Source organism: Schistocerca cancellata, chromosome 5 (assembly GCF_023864275.1).
Source record: "Schistocerca cancellata isolate TAMUIC-IGC-003103 chromosome 5, iqSchCanc2.1, whole genome shotgun sequence".
Lineage (NCBI taxonomy): Eukaryota > Metazoa > Arthropoda > Insecta > Orthoptera > Acrididae > Schistocerca > Schistocerca cancellata.
Window position 1 is genome coordinate 523616197 of NC_064630.1, and position 18560 is coordinate 523634756.

Below are 18560 nucleotides of genomic sequence, written 5' to 3' on the forward strand. Positions count from 1 at the left end.
AGCGTGACACAAATTGACTGACGAGCACAAAGCAACAGAAACTGACAAACCACTGATCGGATCCCCTCCATTATACCTCACGACTAAAAGTATTGGCAAGGCATATGGTGAAGTGGACCGCTGTATAACCCCTAAGCGAGCGTTTTGTTAACAAGCTCGTGCAAAAGATAGGAACAGCTGATATTGTGACAGTCTGACCGGTATATGATCAGGAAACTAAATACGATGCTCATCACGGTTGGTAACACCTAACCTGTCACTCAATACCTTGGGAAAAATATACATGTCTACCAAGACATGAGTTTGACTGGGAGGTAGGTGCGCCACATGTAAGCCCATACTACAAGTATGGTTATTACATGGGCTCATACCCTTAGAATGGTGGTACAAACGGAACTTCACTTCTGAGAGAAATCCAAAGTAAAATCAGGGGCATGTGTAATTTAACAATATCACATTTCAGTAAAAGATAGGTGCTGAGACCCGCTGCCACTAAAATTTCTGTAGGCCAAGAAAACTCGCCAATGGACAAAAAACGCGTACATGGCGATTTGGGGGAAAAGCTTGACATCAACGGTCCTACAATGTATGCCTACGAGTTTTAAACTGGCGAGCTTACAAATGTGCTGGTATGTGGAATACCACCGATTACTCATTAGCGAACCTCTACACCCAGACGATCAAAGCGTGCAAGGGCTCACGATTAACGTAAGAGCAAACGAAAGGAAGAGAATAGTTATTCACCACTTTAAGTTTATTACATTGACGTCGCAACACTGAACCCATACCACACCGGGCCGTCTTCTAGCGCGGCCTGTTACGACGTTCCTTGCCGCCAAACTTTGTATTGGTGGGGAAAATGTCCCTGCCTATCACAACGATATCAACGACCTTTAACTGCCGACACCTTATTAGCGGAACTCACTCCTGGAGTAGAAATGGCAAAAGCTTCCGATGACGACCTCTCGCCAACTCTTCTTTGGTTAGCTTTCTTAGGCCCACACAAGAGTAACCAGACCATCCAAGTCATGATAGATCATGGGTCCTTCAGCAAATAGAACCCTTGAACGATTATCCGCCTTAATAGCTTGCAAGATAGTGTTAACTACCACATATCAGACTGCTGTAGGTCAAGAGCTACGGCTGCCTTTCGTACTTCACGAATATTGTGAACTAGACTCTTATCCCTCTTCTGATGCTGAAAGAAATAATAACTGACTTGTCTTAATGGACAAACGCCCCCTCAGAACCCGCACAACGCAGTTCTTTTAAGGACCCCATTCTATCTGAAACCGCGCCGACCATTTCGGCCAGGGACCCCTGGCAGAAAGGATAGATCAGCTGGAAAACGGTTTCCCACGACATCTTGAAAAACTTTGCCTTATTCATTTAGTTTAACGGAAAACCACAAAAAAACTAAGAAACCACTGCTGTGTGTCAACAGCGAGGCGATCTACGCACGCAGCACACTCAGTAACGGATGGGGTAATCCGACGGGAAGTATCTCTATACCGTAGTTGATGGGGAGAGTTCTTGATATCTGGTAACTTTCATTTCCCTGTAAAGGCGCTCAAAGCAATCTGTAAATTGACCGCCCTGTTATAAAGCCGGTCAATGTCATGTTTGATCTGAATATCAGTAACCACGGTTGCTAAATCTTCAGCCCTTCTTAACCAATGGGCAGTTTGCGCCTGCATTCGATACGCTTGGCCACGAGATGGAACACTGGTTTTTACGAAGTGAGTGGTTTGCTCAAGCTCAGAGAGCCAATCGGCCCAATATTCAAGGGCGTCACCACCTGTCCTTTCCTCTCCGTCGTCGCCAGGACTGGCGCCCCCACAGCCGCATAAGGTCGTGCCCATAGTTTGGGAACGTCTTCATCTTCGGTCAATACAGGGATGCGACACTCATACTTTACCTCTTCCTTCCTCAAACAGCCGGCTCCGACCACGAATCTAGACTCCATTTGGAAGGGAACGCACCTGTGGCCCAAATTTCAAAACAACAGCAATTGTGTCTAAACAGAAAAGATACAAAATACAGTATTAAACTGTATCTAAGCGTAGTAACGCGAATGATGCTCAGTAGATTTCAGTCCTTCACTCCAAAGAAAACCATGCTCTTGCTGCCAGAATGGTACGCAATATCAGCGTCAGGCCGTCCGTGGTAGGAATGACAGGGCGGGAGGCAGACTGAACATCATTCGTGTTGTGAATTTTCTCTTTATTTTAAGAGAAATCACTAAGTTAGATTTATTAAACGTCCACTAGAAAAACACCTCCAGTTCCGCTGACTACCAAGAAACAGAATAGTTTACAATCATAAAATTGTACCAAATTGATTAATAGAAAACAGATTAAATAGTATAATAAAAAATTTATCAGTAGAATAAAACAGGTAAAAATTCTTTCTAGAAAAAACATTAAAATTTACAATTCAAAATAGAAGTATTCTCCGCAATAAAGCACTATATAAAAAAAATCATTGTATCGCCGGAAGGCGCGCAAAAGAAATAACCAGACAGAAGTGGTGCTAGTATTGCGTCTTCAATGACAGATCTTAAACCTCCTACTGTTTGGCCAGTCCAAATACCAACAGTGTATTCAACGAGTGAGATTAATAACCATTCAGTTGGCCGACTCACCCTTCCAAAAACACATCTAAGTAAATAAATATAGTAATTACTTAATTAGTAAATTTGCCGTTTCACACCTCAATAATTTAGACGAGCTAGAAAAAAATTTAAAAGGAGACCCGTAGTAGGCGCGCAGTGATTGAGACACAAATCAGTACATCGAAATGCTACACAACCCCGTCTTGGCAAGGCGTAGTCCGCTCAGAAAGATTACGTGGTGCGGGGACACCTGCACCCGGCTGGCCGTTGGTCGGACACGGGCTTGGCTCAATTCGGTCACCTCGCCTCCTCAATCAACCAGGCAGATTTCATCCAAGTTCCACGAGAAGAAACACAAGTGTTAGCCTAATTAACTGAGAAATACAGAATGTTTTACAGGAATTGGTCCAGGCCTCTACTACGTCGCCGCACGATAGTCAAAATTACAGCATTAAGGAAAACAAGTAAATAATTTTTCAATGAGTTAATGGAATCACATCAATGAAATTTGTTAGGTATATATGAAGATGATATCTGTTCTTTCGGACATGTCTGAAAGAGCAGATACCATCTTCATATATATATATAGGTAAGGCTCACCGGCCATTTGAGCATCTTCTGTGCGGATGCACAAACAGTGCCCGAATTCTTACGGGAATCGGTAAAGCCGCGAGTAATGAGTGTAATGGGCAGGGACCCTACGAATATAGTGTGGGATAGTAAGCTGGGAAATTGGGTCTCACAGGAGGCGTGCCAAAGCTAATTCCCTGCAGTCGCACTATCCTCTGTGTCCTCGGCGGCTCAGATGGATACAGCGTCTGCCTTGTAAGCAGGACATCCCGGGTTCGAGTCCCGGCCGGGGCACACATTTTCAACTGTCCCCGTTGACGTATATCAACGTCTGCATGCAGCTAATGGTATTCATTCCATTGTATTAATTTAATTGTAATTACATTGGTAAGGTAGCCAAAATCTAAATATAGTAAACGAGGAGAAGTTCGACTGCCAACCACAAATTGTACAAAACTCGCACCATTTGGACGGGGGGTAAACAAGTAATCGCCACGTGGAGCTGAGCAGTAAACCCCAAGATTTGGCTGAGAACCCCCTACTAACAGTAGGCGGAACATAACCTATCGAATAACTCTACATATACAATAAGACAGTAGTACCAAACGCAATTTACAAGTTTATGTATGTCCGTTCTTTTGACTGGAGGTCTTGGGGACCACGGCCGTTGACTATCGTAAGACAATGAAACGCCTACAACCGCCCTTATGATCTTATTTATTGTGTAGCTACCAGTTTCAGCACTTCAGTGCGCCGTCTTCAGGCCTGCATGACTAAACAGTGATGACAGCCTTATCAACTTACCAACCGTGCAACACAAAGACAGATTAAAAACAGAATGAGAATCAAGGACAAGACTATACAAGTGTATTTACAGTAATCACTTGATAGAACAAAGATACATCCATTGGCACTTACCTAAGGTATACCATAACGAATTTCCACTCAATACATTGTACAATTATGTTATTTATTAATAATTTCATTAAACAACCATTCTATGAATTTTATTAGCCAGTCGGACATACATTATCCACACTACCCTGAAATAACCTACTGAAAGGCAAAACAACTCTATAAAATGATAAATATTTGAAGGAGACAACCACCTCAGAAACAAGTAAAGCGAAAAAACATGATGTATGGGTCGTGTCAAAGTATAAAATGCTGAGTTGTAAACAGTTGAGGGGCATACCTATGTCATTGCATAAAATGAATGTCCAAGACATGTTCAAAAATGTTCAAATGTGTGTAACTTACAAAGGGACCAAACTGCTAAGGTCATCGGTCCCTAGACTTACACACTACTTAAACAAACTTACGCTAAGGACAACACACACACCCATGCCCGAGGGAAGACTCGAACCTCCGTCGGGAGGGGCCGCACAATTCGTGACATGGCGCCTCTTACCTCGCGGCCACTCCACGCGGCTCCAAGACATGTCAGAGCACAAAATATAGTACCTCAGACCATAACGTTTGTAGAACATGTGAGAAATCTCCACAACAAACTGTTTATGGTGAACAACATTCACGTGCGAATACATCCATATATTATGTACTCCCATGAATCAGTCACACACAAGTACACTAAGTAGCCTGCGAGGATGCAGTGCACCATAATATGACTCAACAATATATAAATATGAAATATTACAAAAGCTTTCTGACTAGTAAACCGCTCAAAAAGCACTCATGTGTATTAAACACAAATGAACACAAAGAAATAAAATGACATCTAAAATAACATATGCTTACGAATAAATGTACTGTAACCAGTACACACCATGGCCTTTCCACCACATTAAAAGCAAAAGTCATTACATCCAGGAATTTAAATTTCCAATGGAACATACCGGCCATACATATCGTTAAAAGACAAACCACATTATTAACTGACCAGTGAGGAGGCCATATAACGTGCCAGTAATTAAATCATAAGTAAATCTAATATGTCTGTTAAATGTAAGACTATAAATGCGTTACAGAAGTCTATAAGTTGGCAATACATACACTATTACAACAAAAACACTGGCAATGCCACAAGTCGTATCTAGCGGAACTTAAGTGAGGGTAGTGTAAATCCATGTAAAATTGAAGACAGGTACATACCCACTAAATGTGTCACATATGATTAAACTAATTATATGTTAAAGAGAAGAAGACATTCAAAGATATCTAGTTATAATTCTAGGGCCAACTGACACAGTTCTACCACCACGCATTTAACTAGAGGCCAATGACAGCAGCGTTCACGTCAGCTAGATTCCTGACCAGTAAACAGCTCAAAAGGTACTCATATGTATTAAACACAAGTGAACACACAATAAATGCAATGAAATTTAAACCGCATATACTTATGAGGAAATGTACTGTAAACAGTACTCACCTTGGTCTTTCAGTCGTATCAAAACTAAATACCATTACATCCATGCAATCACGTTTCAAAAGAACCATACTGGCCATGTATATATCGTCTAACAGACAAACCACATTACCAATTGATCAGTGAGGAGGCCACACAACATGCCAATAATTAAATCGAAATTAAGTCCAATACTTGTGTTTAATGTAAGACTATGAACATATAACAGCAATCTATAAGTTGACAATACATCCACTATTACAACAAAAATCCTGGCAATGCCAAAGTTCTGTCCATTGGAACGTGAATGAGGGTACATGCAAACCTATATAAACTTGAAAAGTCTGCAGCTCGTGGTCGTGCGGTAGCTTCTCGCTTCCCACGCCCGGGTTCCCGGGTTCGATTCCCGGCGGGGTCCGGGATTTTCTGTGCCTCGTGATGACTGGGTGTTATGTGATGTCCTTAGGTTAGTTAGGTTTAAGTAGTTCTAAGTTCTAGGGGACTGATGACCATAGCTGTTAAGTTCCATACTGCTCAGAGCCATTTGAACTATTTTTTAAACTTGAAAACAGGTGCATAACCACTAAATGCGTCACCTATGGCTACGATAATTGTATGTTAATAACAAGGAGACATTTAAAGATGTATAGTTATAATCCTAGGACTAACACACACAGTTCCATCACCAATCATCTAACTGGAGACCAATGGCAGTAAATACACGTCAGCGTAAGTTATTATCCGAAAAATCCTCTACAGTACGCTACAAAATACTTATCACGTACGAATTCAAGCGTGAGCAGATAACCCAAACTAACTCCAGTAACAATTTATCATGAAACAACCAACTATCAATGTGAGTGGGTAAGAGGCATGTACCTAGAGAATGCTTTGGCCGCTAAGAAAGGACGGAAAAGTGACTTTTAGTAGGTAGTGGGCGGAAGGAGGGGTGAAGAAGGGAGAAAAAAGAGAGTTATCGTAACCGCACAAGCACGAGACAGATTGTAATAGACACCCATCAACCCACAATTAAAAATGCTGTGCCATTAATATCGGAACAAGCAGAGATCCGAACAATCACGATGCCTTATCGAGGAAGCAAACGTCAATACTGAAAGCCATCCCCACTCACACGCCAAATGCGCACGAAAACACCGATAACGCTGAAGTACTCGCCTTGGTTGATGCTGAAGGGGCTATCGCGATCCATATATATGCTTCATCAGTCTCCAAAATAACTGGTTTACGCAGACTGTCTACAGAACGACATAAAAACAATGAATACCAGAAAGTTTGTTTGACTACACCCCGTTTTTGGATTTAATTCTCTTATCTAAATATGTCAGCTACGATATTCCTTGTACATGGCTTTGTTTTCGATTACTGATGTCGATAATGAGAAACTAGCAGTCTACGGAACAAATCTGCCAGGGTCCTTAACAACACCACCAGCAAAATCTCGTTGTGACAACTGCTGCCCGTCCGGTTAATGCTTTTGATTTATCTAATCCCGAAAATGCAGAAAGTAATTAAGTGCTCTACTTCCATTGTATCTATGACTTTAACGTCATTGGATGACTTTCCTCCATCATTGCTTCAACTGAAAACTCAGAAGAACCCTATCACAGGTAGTGTAAAAAGTTTCACGACCCTTTGGATAAGCATCGCATGAGGCGTTTCCAACGTGAATTCTGCCACCACCTCGCTGGTTGGGAAACGGAGCCAATGGAGGACGCCGGCCGGCGTGGCCGAGCGGTTCTAGGCGCTACAGTCTGGAACAGCGCGACCGCTACGGTCGCAGGTTCGAATCCTGCCTCGGGCATGGATGTGTGTGATGTCCTTAGGTTAGGTTTAAGTAGTTCTAAGTTCTAGGGGACTCATGACCACAGCACTTAAATCCCATAGTGCTCAGAGCCATTTGACCCAATGGTGGACGAGATGTCCGCCTCCTCCAGCATAAGTCAAGATGGGTTATTGTTTGAGCTCTGAGGCACTCCGCAGTGAGGACCAACCATCCCACCCACATGGTGAATGGCTGAATTTACGATACCCTCAGTATGGTGGAAACCCTGGCCGATGCATCTGAGGCTCAGAATCAACTGCTCGTCCATGACCTTACGCCTGATGAACTTCAGGATGGAATGATATTCTGGCGGCTGCTGCTGCTCTCAGGCACTGATCATCTCTTACTACCCCTCACATTACATCTCACGAAGATGTCCATAGGATCCTCAAAAATGGTTCAAATGGATCTGAGCACTATGGGACTTAACATCTGAGGTCATCAGTCCCCTAGAACATAGAACTACTTAAACCTAACTAACCCAAGACCACCACACACATCCACGCCCGAGGCAGGATTCAAACCTGCGACCGTAGCAGTCGCGCTGTTCTGGACTGAAGCTCCTAGAACCGCTCGGCCACCGCGGCCGGCTATAGGATCCTCCGGCGGAAGCATGGGCAGCCGGCTCCCAGTTCAGACAATATCTTAAATGAACACCTCCGTCAGCTCCCTCGCAAGCCGTTTCCCCCCACAGCGGAAGCAGGCAAAACTAACTACCACCTCCAAGTCCTCAAAGGATCCTACAATCCCAACCTACAAGACGCCCGTTAGCCTTCTGAATGCCTGGCGAAGGTCCAAGAATCTTTGATCCTGCAAAGAATTTCCCAGCCTCTGGCGGCTGGGACGATTCAATCGGAACAGTTCAGTTTCAATTCCCACCTTATGGCCGAACTACAAGTTCTTAGGATCACAGAACACATCAGCAATGACTTTAACTCCACTATGTAGACGCCAGCGGTTTTCTTGGACTTGCAAAATGCTTATTTCAGGATTTGGCAGAACAATATCGTGTACAAAATGCTGACACAGACAACTATCCCCGACACCTCTATCAAGGTCGTAGATGATATCTTCCGTGACGGCACCTTCTTGGTTACTCAGCAGGGAAAACGCTCGAGCATATATCACATGTACCCCTCAAGGCACTGTGTTGTCTCCCATCCTCTTTAACACTTGTGTTAATGACATGCCAGTCATCCCTCACTGCCAGTTGGTGCAATACGACGACGATACTGCGCTCTATACGATTGGATGCAACACCGAGTAGCTCATTCCTGGTCTCCAGAGACAGGAGGAGGCAACAGTGACCTCATATCGTTCAAACAAGATGGCCTTCAATGCCGTCAAAACTACGATGGTCTACTTCACCAAATGGCGCCCTACCCTCCGCAACAACATCACGACTGTGGGCATTCTGGTACCGTAGTCCGTAGATACCAATAACCCAGGTGTCCAGATGAATAAAAAAGTGCTCTTCCATCGACATGCGAAATACGTCACTTATAAGGGACAGAAGCCAATAAAAGCGTTGTGCACGCTCTTCAACAGCAGGAAACTGACCTTGGACACCAAGCTCCGACTTTAACACACGGTTTTTCACCCTTCCCTCACCTTTGGCTCCTCTGCGTGGGCCATGTTTAGTGCCTCTCATATGCGGACTCTCCAGCGCCTGCAGAATAAGGTGCTTACACAGAGTGCATGCTCTTCCACTCACGAGGACTTTTACTCTACACGAGGAGACCAACATTGTCCCTCTAAAGGCGTCTATTCGAGAGAAGTCAAGGGGTCTCTAAGTCGATCCCCTGTGCAACACGGTCAGTGGATTGCAACACTTTAGCTCCACGACTCGCCGGGGCAGCACCGCCGCGCTGTTCCTCTTACGGATTTGGGCCGAGGCTAACGATAGCCAACGTATGGGCACAAGTAATGCGTGATTTAATCCGGCCACTCATTCTGTGAACTCCTTGGTGCGACCACGACTCTAATTACCTTTGCAGTAGTGTCAAATCTTATCAGTAACCTTGAACTTACACAGTCGGAGGATGGTCTTGGACTTCAAGTCCTACCGCCACACCTTCTACGTCCAGTAAAATGAAGTTATTGTAAGACAGGAAATCATTACTCCGCCACCAAGATACTAAGACAGATCTACACTGGTGACGCTGTACCACAACCAGCAAAAAAAGAAAAAAGAAAAGGAAAAGAATCAGTCTCCAGTGGCGGACACTCGCCTGAAGATCGTGAAGATGGCTGAACGGTACCCATCCGAAATATTGTGACAATAAGTCAACATGATCCGGCTGCAATCCCGAGACCTCACAGAATAAGCAGTAAGGCGTTTGCTTGTGTATTCTGAGAAAGCGTGACATTTCTATAGTGCCTGTGTACATGAGAACACAAATGTGCGCGCTCGCACGTATATATATATATATATATATATATATATATATACACACTCCTGGAAATTGAAATAAGAACACCGTGAATTCATTGTCCCAGGAAGGGGAAACTTTATTGACACATTCCTGGGGTCAGATACATCACATGATCACACTGACAGAACCACAGGCACATAGACACAGGCAACAGAGCATGCACAATGTCGGCACTAGTACAGTGTATATCCACCTTTCGCAGCAATGCAGGCTGCTATTCTCCCATGGAGACGATCGTAGAGATGCTGGATGTAGTCCTGTGGAACGGCTTGCCATGCCATTTCCACCTGGCGCCTCAGTTGGACCAGCGTTCGTGCTGGACGTGCAGACCGCGTGAGACGACGCTTCATCCAGTCCCAAACATGCTCAATGGGGGACAGATCCAGAGATCTTGCTGGCCAGGGTAGTTGACTTACACCTTCTAGAGCACGTTGGGTGGCACGGGATACATGCGGACGTGCATTGTCCTGTTGGAACAGCAAGTTCCCTTGCCGGTCTAGGAATGGTAGAACGATGGGTTCGATGACGGTTTGGATGTACCGTGCACTATTCAGTGTCCCCTCGACGATCACCAGTGGTGTACGGCCAGTGTAGGAGTTCGCTCCCCACACCATGATGCCGGGTGTTGGCCCTGTGTGCCTCGGTCGTATGCAGTCCTGATTGTGGCGCTCACCTGCACGGCGCCAAACACGCATACGACCATCATTGGCACCAAGGCAGAAGCGACTCTCATCGCTGAAGACGACACGTCTCCATTCGTCCCTCCATTCACGCCTGTCGCGACACCACTGGAGGCGGGCTGCACGATGTTGGGGCGTGAGCGGAAGACGGCCTAACGGTGTGCGGGACCGTAGCCCAGCTTCATGGAGACGGTTGCGAATGGTCCTCGCCGATACCCCAGGAGCAACAGTGTCCCTAATTTGCTGGGAAGTGGCGGTGCGGTCCCCTACGGCACTGCGTAGGATCCTACGGTCTTGGCGTGCATCCGTGCGTCGCTGCGGTCCGGTCCCAGGTCGACGGGCACGTGCACCTTCCGCCGACCACTGGCGACAACATCGATGTACTGTGGAGACCTCACGCCCCACGTGTTGAGCAATTCGGCGGTACGTCCACCCGGCCTCCCGCATGCCCACTATACGCCCTCGCTCAAAGTCCGTCAACTGCACATACGGTTCACGTCCACGCTGTCGCGGCATGCTACCAGTGTTAAAGACTGCGATGGAGCTCCGTATGCCATGGCAAACTGGCTGACACTGACGGCGGCGGTGCACAAATGCTGCGCAGCTAGCGCCATTCGACGGCCAACACCGCGGTTCCTGGTGTGTCCGCTGTGCCGTGCGTGTGATCATTGCTTGTACAGCCCTCTCGCAGTGTCCGGAGCAAGTATGGTGGGTCTGACACACCGGTGTCAATGTGTTCTTTTTTGCATTTCCAGGAGTGTATGTATATATATGTGTGTGTGTGTGTGTGTGTGTGTGTGAGAGAGAGAGAGAGAGAGAGAGAGAGAGAGAGGGAAAGAGAGCTTAATTGAAAAACAGATAACATGTAGCTCATGTAAATCTCTGTGTACGTGGGAGTTGAGAGGTAAGGAACTCATTACCTGTTGCAGGCGTATCCTCCCACAAACGCCCTGCAGAAAGCTGACATCGTGGTGTGGTCAGACGAGGACTGCCAGCAGGCGTACTCGGACTACAACTACCAGCCGCTGCCGTCCAACATCTGTGCCGGACTGCCAGAGGGCGGCAGAGGCCAGTGTAACGTGAGTCATCTACTTTTCCTTCCATCGACTTCTCCTACACCATTATGTGGCACGCCTGGCATTAAACAGTGACTCTCTTAGTATTTTCAGAGTTTTCGAAATCATTTGGGAAATGTAGAAATATTCCACGCATTCCAGTGACTTCTTGGTTGGTACTATTTCCCTACACTGCTACAAACAAACTTATGGTTGGATTTTCGACGAAATAGACACTCGGTATGTAGTATTCCTTAGTCATCAGTACCGTTTGTGGCGAGTTAAGCGATGACTACGCAGCAACGGTGTTGTGACTGCTGCTTATTAAAATAATTTGCTCTTGAGAACCATTCTATGCCATAGAGGAATTCTTGAACAGAAATTAATAATAAATTATAAATTTTAAACGGCCATCATCCAGGTATATAGTTTTTCTTGTTTTTCGTTTTTTCAGCAATTCCTTTTCTGTCGACACGTTCAACTTCATAAGATACATAATGAATACGCTCTATGGATTAGGAACTAGCTGTAGTTGTATATGACGTCTCCCAGACTTAATGGAGCGCGTTATATCACCGTGTTCTACTACGGAAACTAATAAATCTTACATCCTTGGAAACATATCAATACAGTGCGACCTCGTCACCACAAATATTTCGCTAATGGCTCAAGATACCGAACGAATAAACTTGCTCTCTGACCTTGTATATTAGAGTGCCCTATTGCCACTACTGGGTATCTTTTTACATCAGGTGTCCTGCTGCCCAACATATAAAACATGAGTTACTCCAGAGCTAACGTGATTGAGCAGATTGAAAGTCAATATAACAGGGAGAAGAACACATATAATAAGTCACTTAAACTACAAAGCAGCCGCTGAAAAAATTAATAGTTCTACGTAAATTTAAAGAGAGTGTGTTTGTTTTGTGTCTTCATAAAAGTCTTCGCAGCTCGTGGTCTAGTGGTTAGCGATATTGCTTCTAGATAGCGCGGTCCCAGGTAGGAGATTTTCTTAGTCGGGGACTGCATGTTTGTGTTGTCCCAATGATTTTATCTCATCTTCATCGACGCGCAAGTCTCTTAAATGATATCAGATATAAATATTTTCATCAGTCAGTCGAGCAGAAGTAGACCATCTGATCAAGTTCTCAGAAAGTAACCGATAGCAGCAATGAAGCGGACTACAGCTTCTGTGGTTGCTATTTGCGAGTTATTCTGTACGGGCAACTGCTTTGACAACCCAGTCACACACTATGAGATCAAAAGTATCCATACCATACCAACAACATACATTTTTCATATTAGGTGCATTGTGCTGCCACCTACTGTCAGATACTCCATATCAGTGACCTCAATAGTCATTGGACATCGTGAGAGCAGAATGGGGCGCTCCTGGACGTCACGGACTTCGTGCGTGGTCAGGTGATGTGCCACTTGCGTCATACGTCTGTACACGAGATGTCCACACTCATCCATAGGTCCACTCTTTCCGATGTGGTGGTGAAGAAGAAACGTGAAGTAAGACGTACAGCACAAAAGCGGACAGGCCGACCTCGTCTGTTGAGTGACAGAGACCGCCCACCGTTGAAGAGGGTCGTAAGTGTAATAGGCAGACATCTATCCAGACCAACACACAGGAATTTCAAACTGCATAAGGATCCACTGTAAGTACTATAACAGTTAGGCAGGAGTAGAGGAAACTTGCATTTCATTGTCGAGCGGCTGCTCATAAGCCACACATCACGCCGGTAAATGCCAAACGATACCTCGCTTGGGGCAAGGAGCGTAAACATTTGACGATTGAACAGTGGAATAACGTTGTGTGGAGTGACGAATCACGGTACACAATATGGCGATCCGATGGCAGGGTGTGGGTATGGCAAATGCCCGGTGAACGTCATCTGCCAGCATGTGTAGTGCCAATTCGGAGGCGGTGCTGTTATGGCGTGGTCGTGTTTTTCATGGAGGGGGCTTGCACTCCTTGTTGTTTTGCGTGTCACTATCACAGTACAGGCCTACATTGATGTTTTCAGCATCTTCTTGCTTCCCGCTGTTGAACAGCATTTCGGGGATGGCGATTGTGTCTTTCAGCACTATCGAGCACCTGTTCATAATGCACGGCCTGTGGCGGAGTGGTTACACAACAATAACATCCCTGGCTTGCACAGAGTCCTGACCTGAATCCTACAGAACAGCTTCTGGATGTTTTGGAACGCCGACTTCGTGTCAGGCCTCACCGGCTGACAACGATATCTCTCCTCAGTGTAGCACTCCGTGAAGAATGGGCTGCCATTCCAAAAGAAACATTCTAGCACCTGATTGAACGTATGCTTGCGAGAGTCGAAGGTCATCAAGGATAAGGGTAGGTCAACACCATACTGAATCCCAGCATTACCGACGAACTTGTAAGTCATTTTCAGCCAGGTGTCCGGATACCTTTGATCACATAGTGTATTCAACATTCATAAGACTCCTTCAAGAGAAAATTTGTTATCGAAGATGATTTTGTCAGTAAAGTATGATCAAGTTAAGTACACTATTGAAGCAGAAATTAACTTTGGAAACGAGATTTTGGAAATTCATTGATAAGCCAAAACATTAAGAAAACTGCCCACCGAGAAACTAAATGCCACCTGGTGCAGCGGCAGGAACGTGACGTGGTAATGGACGTACATAAGCTGAGCAGAGACGAATGGAGAATCATTCTAGCGACGACACGTGCTGCACATAGGAAAATGCACTGAAATAAGCGACTTTGGTGTATGACAGGTTGTTATGGGTGGACAACTTTGAACGGGCATTTCGGAATCGGCCAATTTGGTCTGCCGTTCAGGTGCTGCTGTGGTACTATCTACGGGAAGTGACTGAAGGACTGTGAAGCCACGAATAAGCGATCACAGGATAAGCCTCATCACTGGAGTCCACATACGCGGTCTAGCGCCTAGCGTTGCTGCCTCTGGATTTTCTCCACCCGGGAACTGGGTATTTGTGTTATCATTTCATCATCATTCGGGAAAAGTGGCGTGACTGGACCATGATTGGGAATTCGTACGGGCGCTGACAACCACACAGTTGAGCACACAAACCAAGTATCATCATTGTCAGCATCATCATCACTGGACATGGAGATTAGAGGCTTGACCGCTTTGTAAAGCAGAATAAGTGTAGCTTTAAGACAGATCTGAGGATAGAGTACCATACTGACGCAGATACTTCAGAGCAAACTGTTCATCTCATGTTGATGAATATGAGGTGGGCGACACTTGCGCTCCCCCATGATGACCCAGTGACATGACCAATTATGACTGTAGTGGGCTCTGGATCATCGAGATATCATAGTGGATCAGTGGAAACGTATCAGGTAGTCTGATGATGTTCCCTGTTACGCCAGGCGTGTCCGTATACTCCGTCATCCAGGCGAATGTCCGCTCGAACGTGCGCACCACCACGGACGTCGGGAGGCAGAGGCAGTATTGTGCTATGGGGGACATCCATCTGCTTTTGTGTGACCTATTGTACCAATCTACGGCATCACGACAGTTGTGGACTACGTAAGCATTATTGAGGACTACCTTTGTCCATTCATGTTTGATGTCTTCTCCGACGATGATGGGGTATTCCAGAAGGATAACAGTGTGTGTCACAAACCAGAATCGTTCTACAGTGGTTTGAATGGCATGATAGTGAATTCGCTTTGAAGTCTAGGCCGTCAAATTCGCCTCATCTTAACACGACGGAACACATCTGGGACGCCCGCAAGACTTGGCCCCTTATTAATGGGAATTGCCTGACCTGTGTTTAGACATCTGGTCCCGCATACCTCCAGAATCTTAGCAGGAACTCATAGAATTCTTCTCACGCAGAATAACAGCTGCGTTGCATTCCAAAGGAGGAATGACACCCTATTAAGCATATTGGCATAATGTTTTGGCTCATTAGCATAAGTTATAATAATTCCAATCCCAAATAAAGCAGGTGTTGACACATGTGAAAATTACCGAACAATCAGTTTAATATGCCACAGCTGCAAAATACTAACACGAATTCTTTACAGACGAATGGAAAAACTGGTAGAAGCCGACCTCGGGGAAGATCAGTTTGGATTCCGTAGAAATGTTGGAACACATGAGGCAATACTGACCTTACGACTTATCTTAGAAGAAAGATTAAGGAAAGGCAAACCTACGTTCCTAGCATTTGTAGACTTAGAGAAAGCTTTTGACAATGTTGACTGGAATACTCTCTTTCAAATTCTAAAGGTGGCAGGGGTAAAATACAGGGAGCGAAAGGCTATTTACAATTTGTACAGAAACCAGATGGCAGTTATAAGAGTCGAGGGACATGAAAGGGAAGCAGTGGTTGGGAAGGGAGTAAGACAGGGTTGTAGCCTCTCCCCGATGTTATTCAGTTTGTATATTGAGCAAGCAGTAAAGGAAACAAAAGAAAAATTCGGAGTAGGTATTAAAATCCATGGAGAAGAAATAAAAACGTTGAGGTTCGCCGATGACATTGTAATTCTGTCAGAGACAGCAAAGGACTTGGAAGAGCAGTTGAATGGAATGGATGGTGTCTTGAAGGGAGGATATAAGATGAACATCAACAAAAGCAAAACGAGGATAATGGAATGTAGTCGAATTAAGTCGGGTGATGTTGAGGGTATTAGATTAGGAAATGAGACACTTTAAGTAGTAAAGGAGTTTTGCTATTTGGGGAGCAAAATAACTGATGATGGTCGAAGTAGAGAGGATATAAAATGTAGACTGGCAATGGCAAGGAAAGCGTTTCTGAAGAAGAGAAATTTGTTAACATCGAGTATAGATTTAAGTGTCAGGAAGTCATTTCTGAAAGTATTTGTATGGAGTGTAGCCATATATGGAAGTGAAACATGGACGGTAAATAGTTTGGACAAGAAGAGAATAGAAGCTTTCGAAATGTGGTGCTACAGAAGAATGCTGAAGATTAGATGGATAGATCACATAACTAACGAGGAAGTATTGAATAGGATTGGGGAGAAGAGAAGTTTGTGGCACAACTTGACCAGAAGAAGGGATCGGTTGGTAGGACATGTTCTGAGGCATCAAGGAATCACCAATTTAGTATTGGAGGGCAGCGTGGAGGGTAAAAATCGTAGGGGGAGACCAAGAGATGAATACACTAAGCAGATTCAGAAGGATGTAGGTTGCAGTAGGTACTGGGAGATGAAGAAGTTTGCACAGGATAGAGTAGCATGGAGAGCTGCATCAAACCAGTCTCAGGACTGAAGACCATAACAACAACAGCAGCATAAGTTCAAGAAGAAAGGGGTACAAGTACGGGTCGATTTCTCTCTAATTCTTTGTGTTCTCAATAAATTACTTCAGATAATTTTTGAAAGACTTTCTCCAAAAGAAGCATTGTTCGTACTTATCCGTCATTCCTCTAGAACTAACCCTACGTCCCTTCTATAATGGTACCGCTGATGACTGTACTTTTTTAATACACTACAGTGTAGTTAAAATTGAAACCCATTCTCCTCGTCATTCTTGCAGTATTCACACAATTTCTGAATCGCAGTCTTGCTCCTTTAATCACATTACACTACTGCTGTTCATGCAACTTCTTGATTATTGTAATTTCTTTTGCAGGGAGATTCTGGGAGCCCTCTGATAGCAAATGGCTATCAAATCGGTATAGTCTCATGGTCCAGGAAACCTTGCGCTTCTAAAGGATCACCAGGAGTTTTCACAGAAGTTTCTTGTTTCGTGGACTGGATAAAAGAGAAGACGAGCAACTCTTCCACGGCTCACAAAATTTCATCAAGTTAGTCGAGACACACCCTAACATAAGTAACTGCGCTTTTATTTGGATTTAAAATGTGTATAATGTTTTCAGTTGCTTAAAATAAAACGAGAGAAACCCGCTGTCAATGTCAATTACCTGTTTCGACAAGCTACATTCAAATATTCGGAATGTTGTTAAAATAATGAAATAAAATTTAGAAGTGTGGTTTTAATTGTTTATTAAAGGAATTAGCTGAAATTATTTCCGCATTACTAATTCATTTTCACGATCGTATGTGGTTGTATACCGACAACTGTTTCACAAATGTTACTCAAACTTAAAAAATTTCATAAATATTAGCTTGCGACCCCAAATTTATGTAAAGTGCTTGGCAATATTCGGTGATTTTTTTAATTGCTATAGACATCAGTGTTCAGTGCACGACGAATGTCAGACTCTCTTGAAAAATTACAATCGTGTTTGTGGTGATGCCACGCTTTCATGTCTTATAATACCTATGCTAAAGATGAAATTTAGCATTGGAGGGCAGTGTGGAGGGTAAAAATCGTAGAGGGAGACCAAGAGATGAATACACTAAGCAGATTCAGAAGGATGTAGGTTGCAGTAGATACTGGGAGATGAAGAAGCTAGCACAGGATAGAGTAGCATGGAGAGCTGCATCAAACCAGTCTCAGGACTGAAGACCACAACAACAACAACAACAAAAGATGAAATGATTAAATTTCAGTATATGAAGATCAGTTACATTCCCAAACTATGCAAATGTGATAATTACGTAATTCCAAAATCACGCAGAACGACAGCCCATGGCTAGTAAATTTATTAAAATTCTAATTTATATCATTATATTCCTGAAAGTACCAACAAAAATCTTATATTAAATTATTTTGGAACTCAGTTGCAATGGAGAAGGTCTCGTTTGCGCAATGGACGGCTTCGTAACCAGTTCATTCTGAATACACTCCACAACAGATTGCATGTGATGACATTTATAGATGTGAAGACCGTAAGCAATGTCAACTTATAAATATATCAACCATTAATAGAAAACGCTTTAAGAGAATTAAAAACATATGTTCAGTTTACTGAAGCTGGGATATTTGCGGAAGCAAGAGAAATAGTAATACATATTGTAAGTAGGCTGTTTATGTTTTCTTATTGGCAACGTTACGTAGCGCTCTGCATGAAAATCACTGGCTGTGCTGTGTGCAGTCTGT

At 44.2% G+C, this 18560-nt stretch overlaps 1 protein-coding gene across 1 annotated transcript in view; it reads left to right on the forward strand.

Moving 5' to 3' along the window:
* LOC126188178 (trypsin-1-like) overlaps positions 1-17504 on the forward strand; it is a 58065-nt gene extending 40561 nt beyond the window's left edge. The window contains exons 6-7 of the mRNA XM_049929699.1: positions 11437-11586; positions 17187-17504. Of these exons, the coding sequence (XP_049785656.1) occupies positions 11437-11586; positions 17187-17366 (330 nt within the window). The 3' untranslated portion in view covers positions 17367-17504. The remainder of the gene's footprint in view (positions 1-11436; positions 11587-17186) is intronic.
* Positions 17505-18560: the final 1056 nt, after the last annotated feature.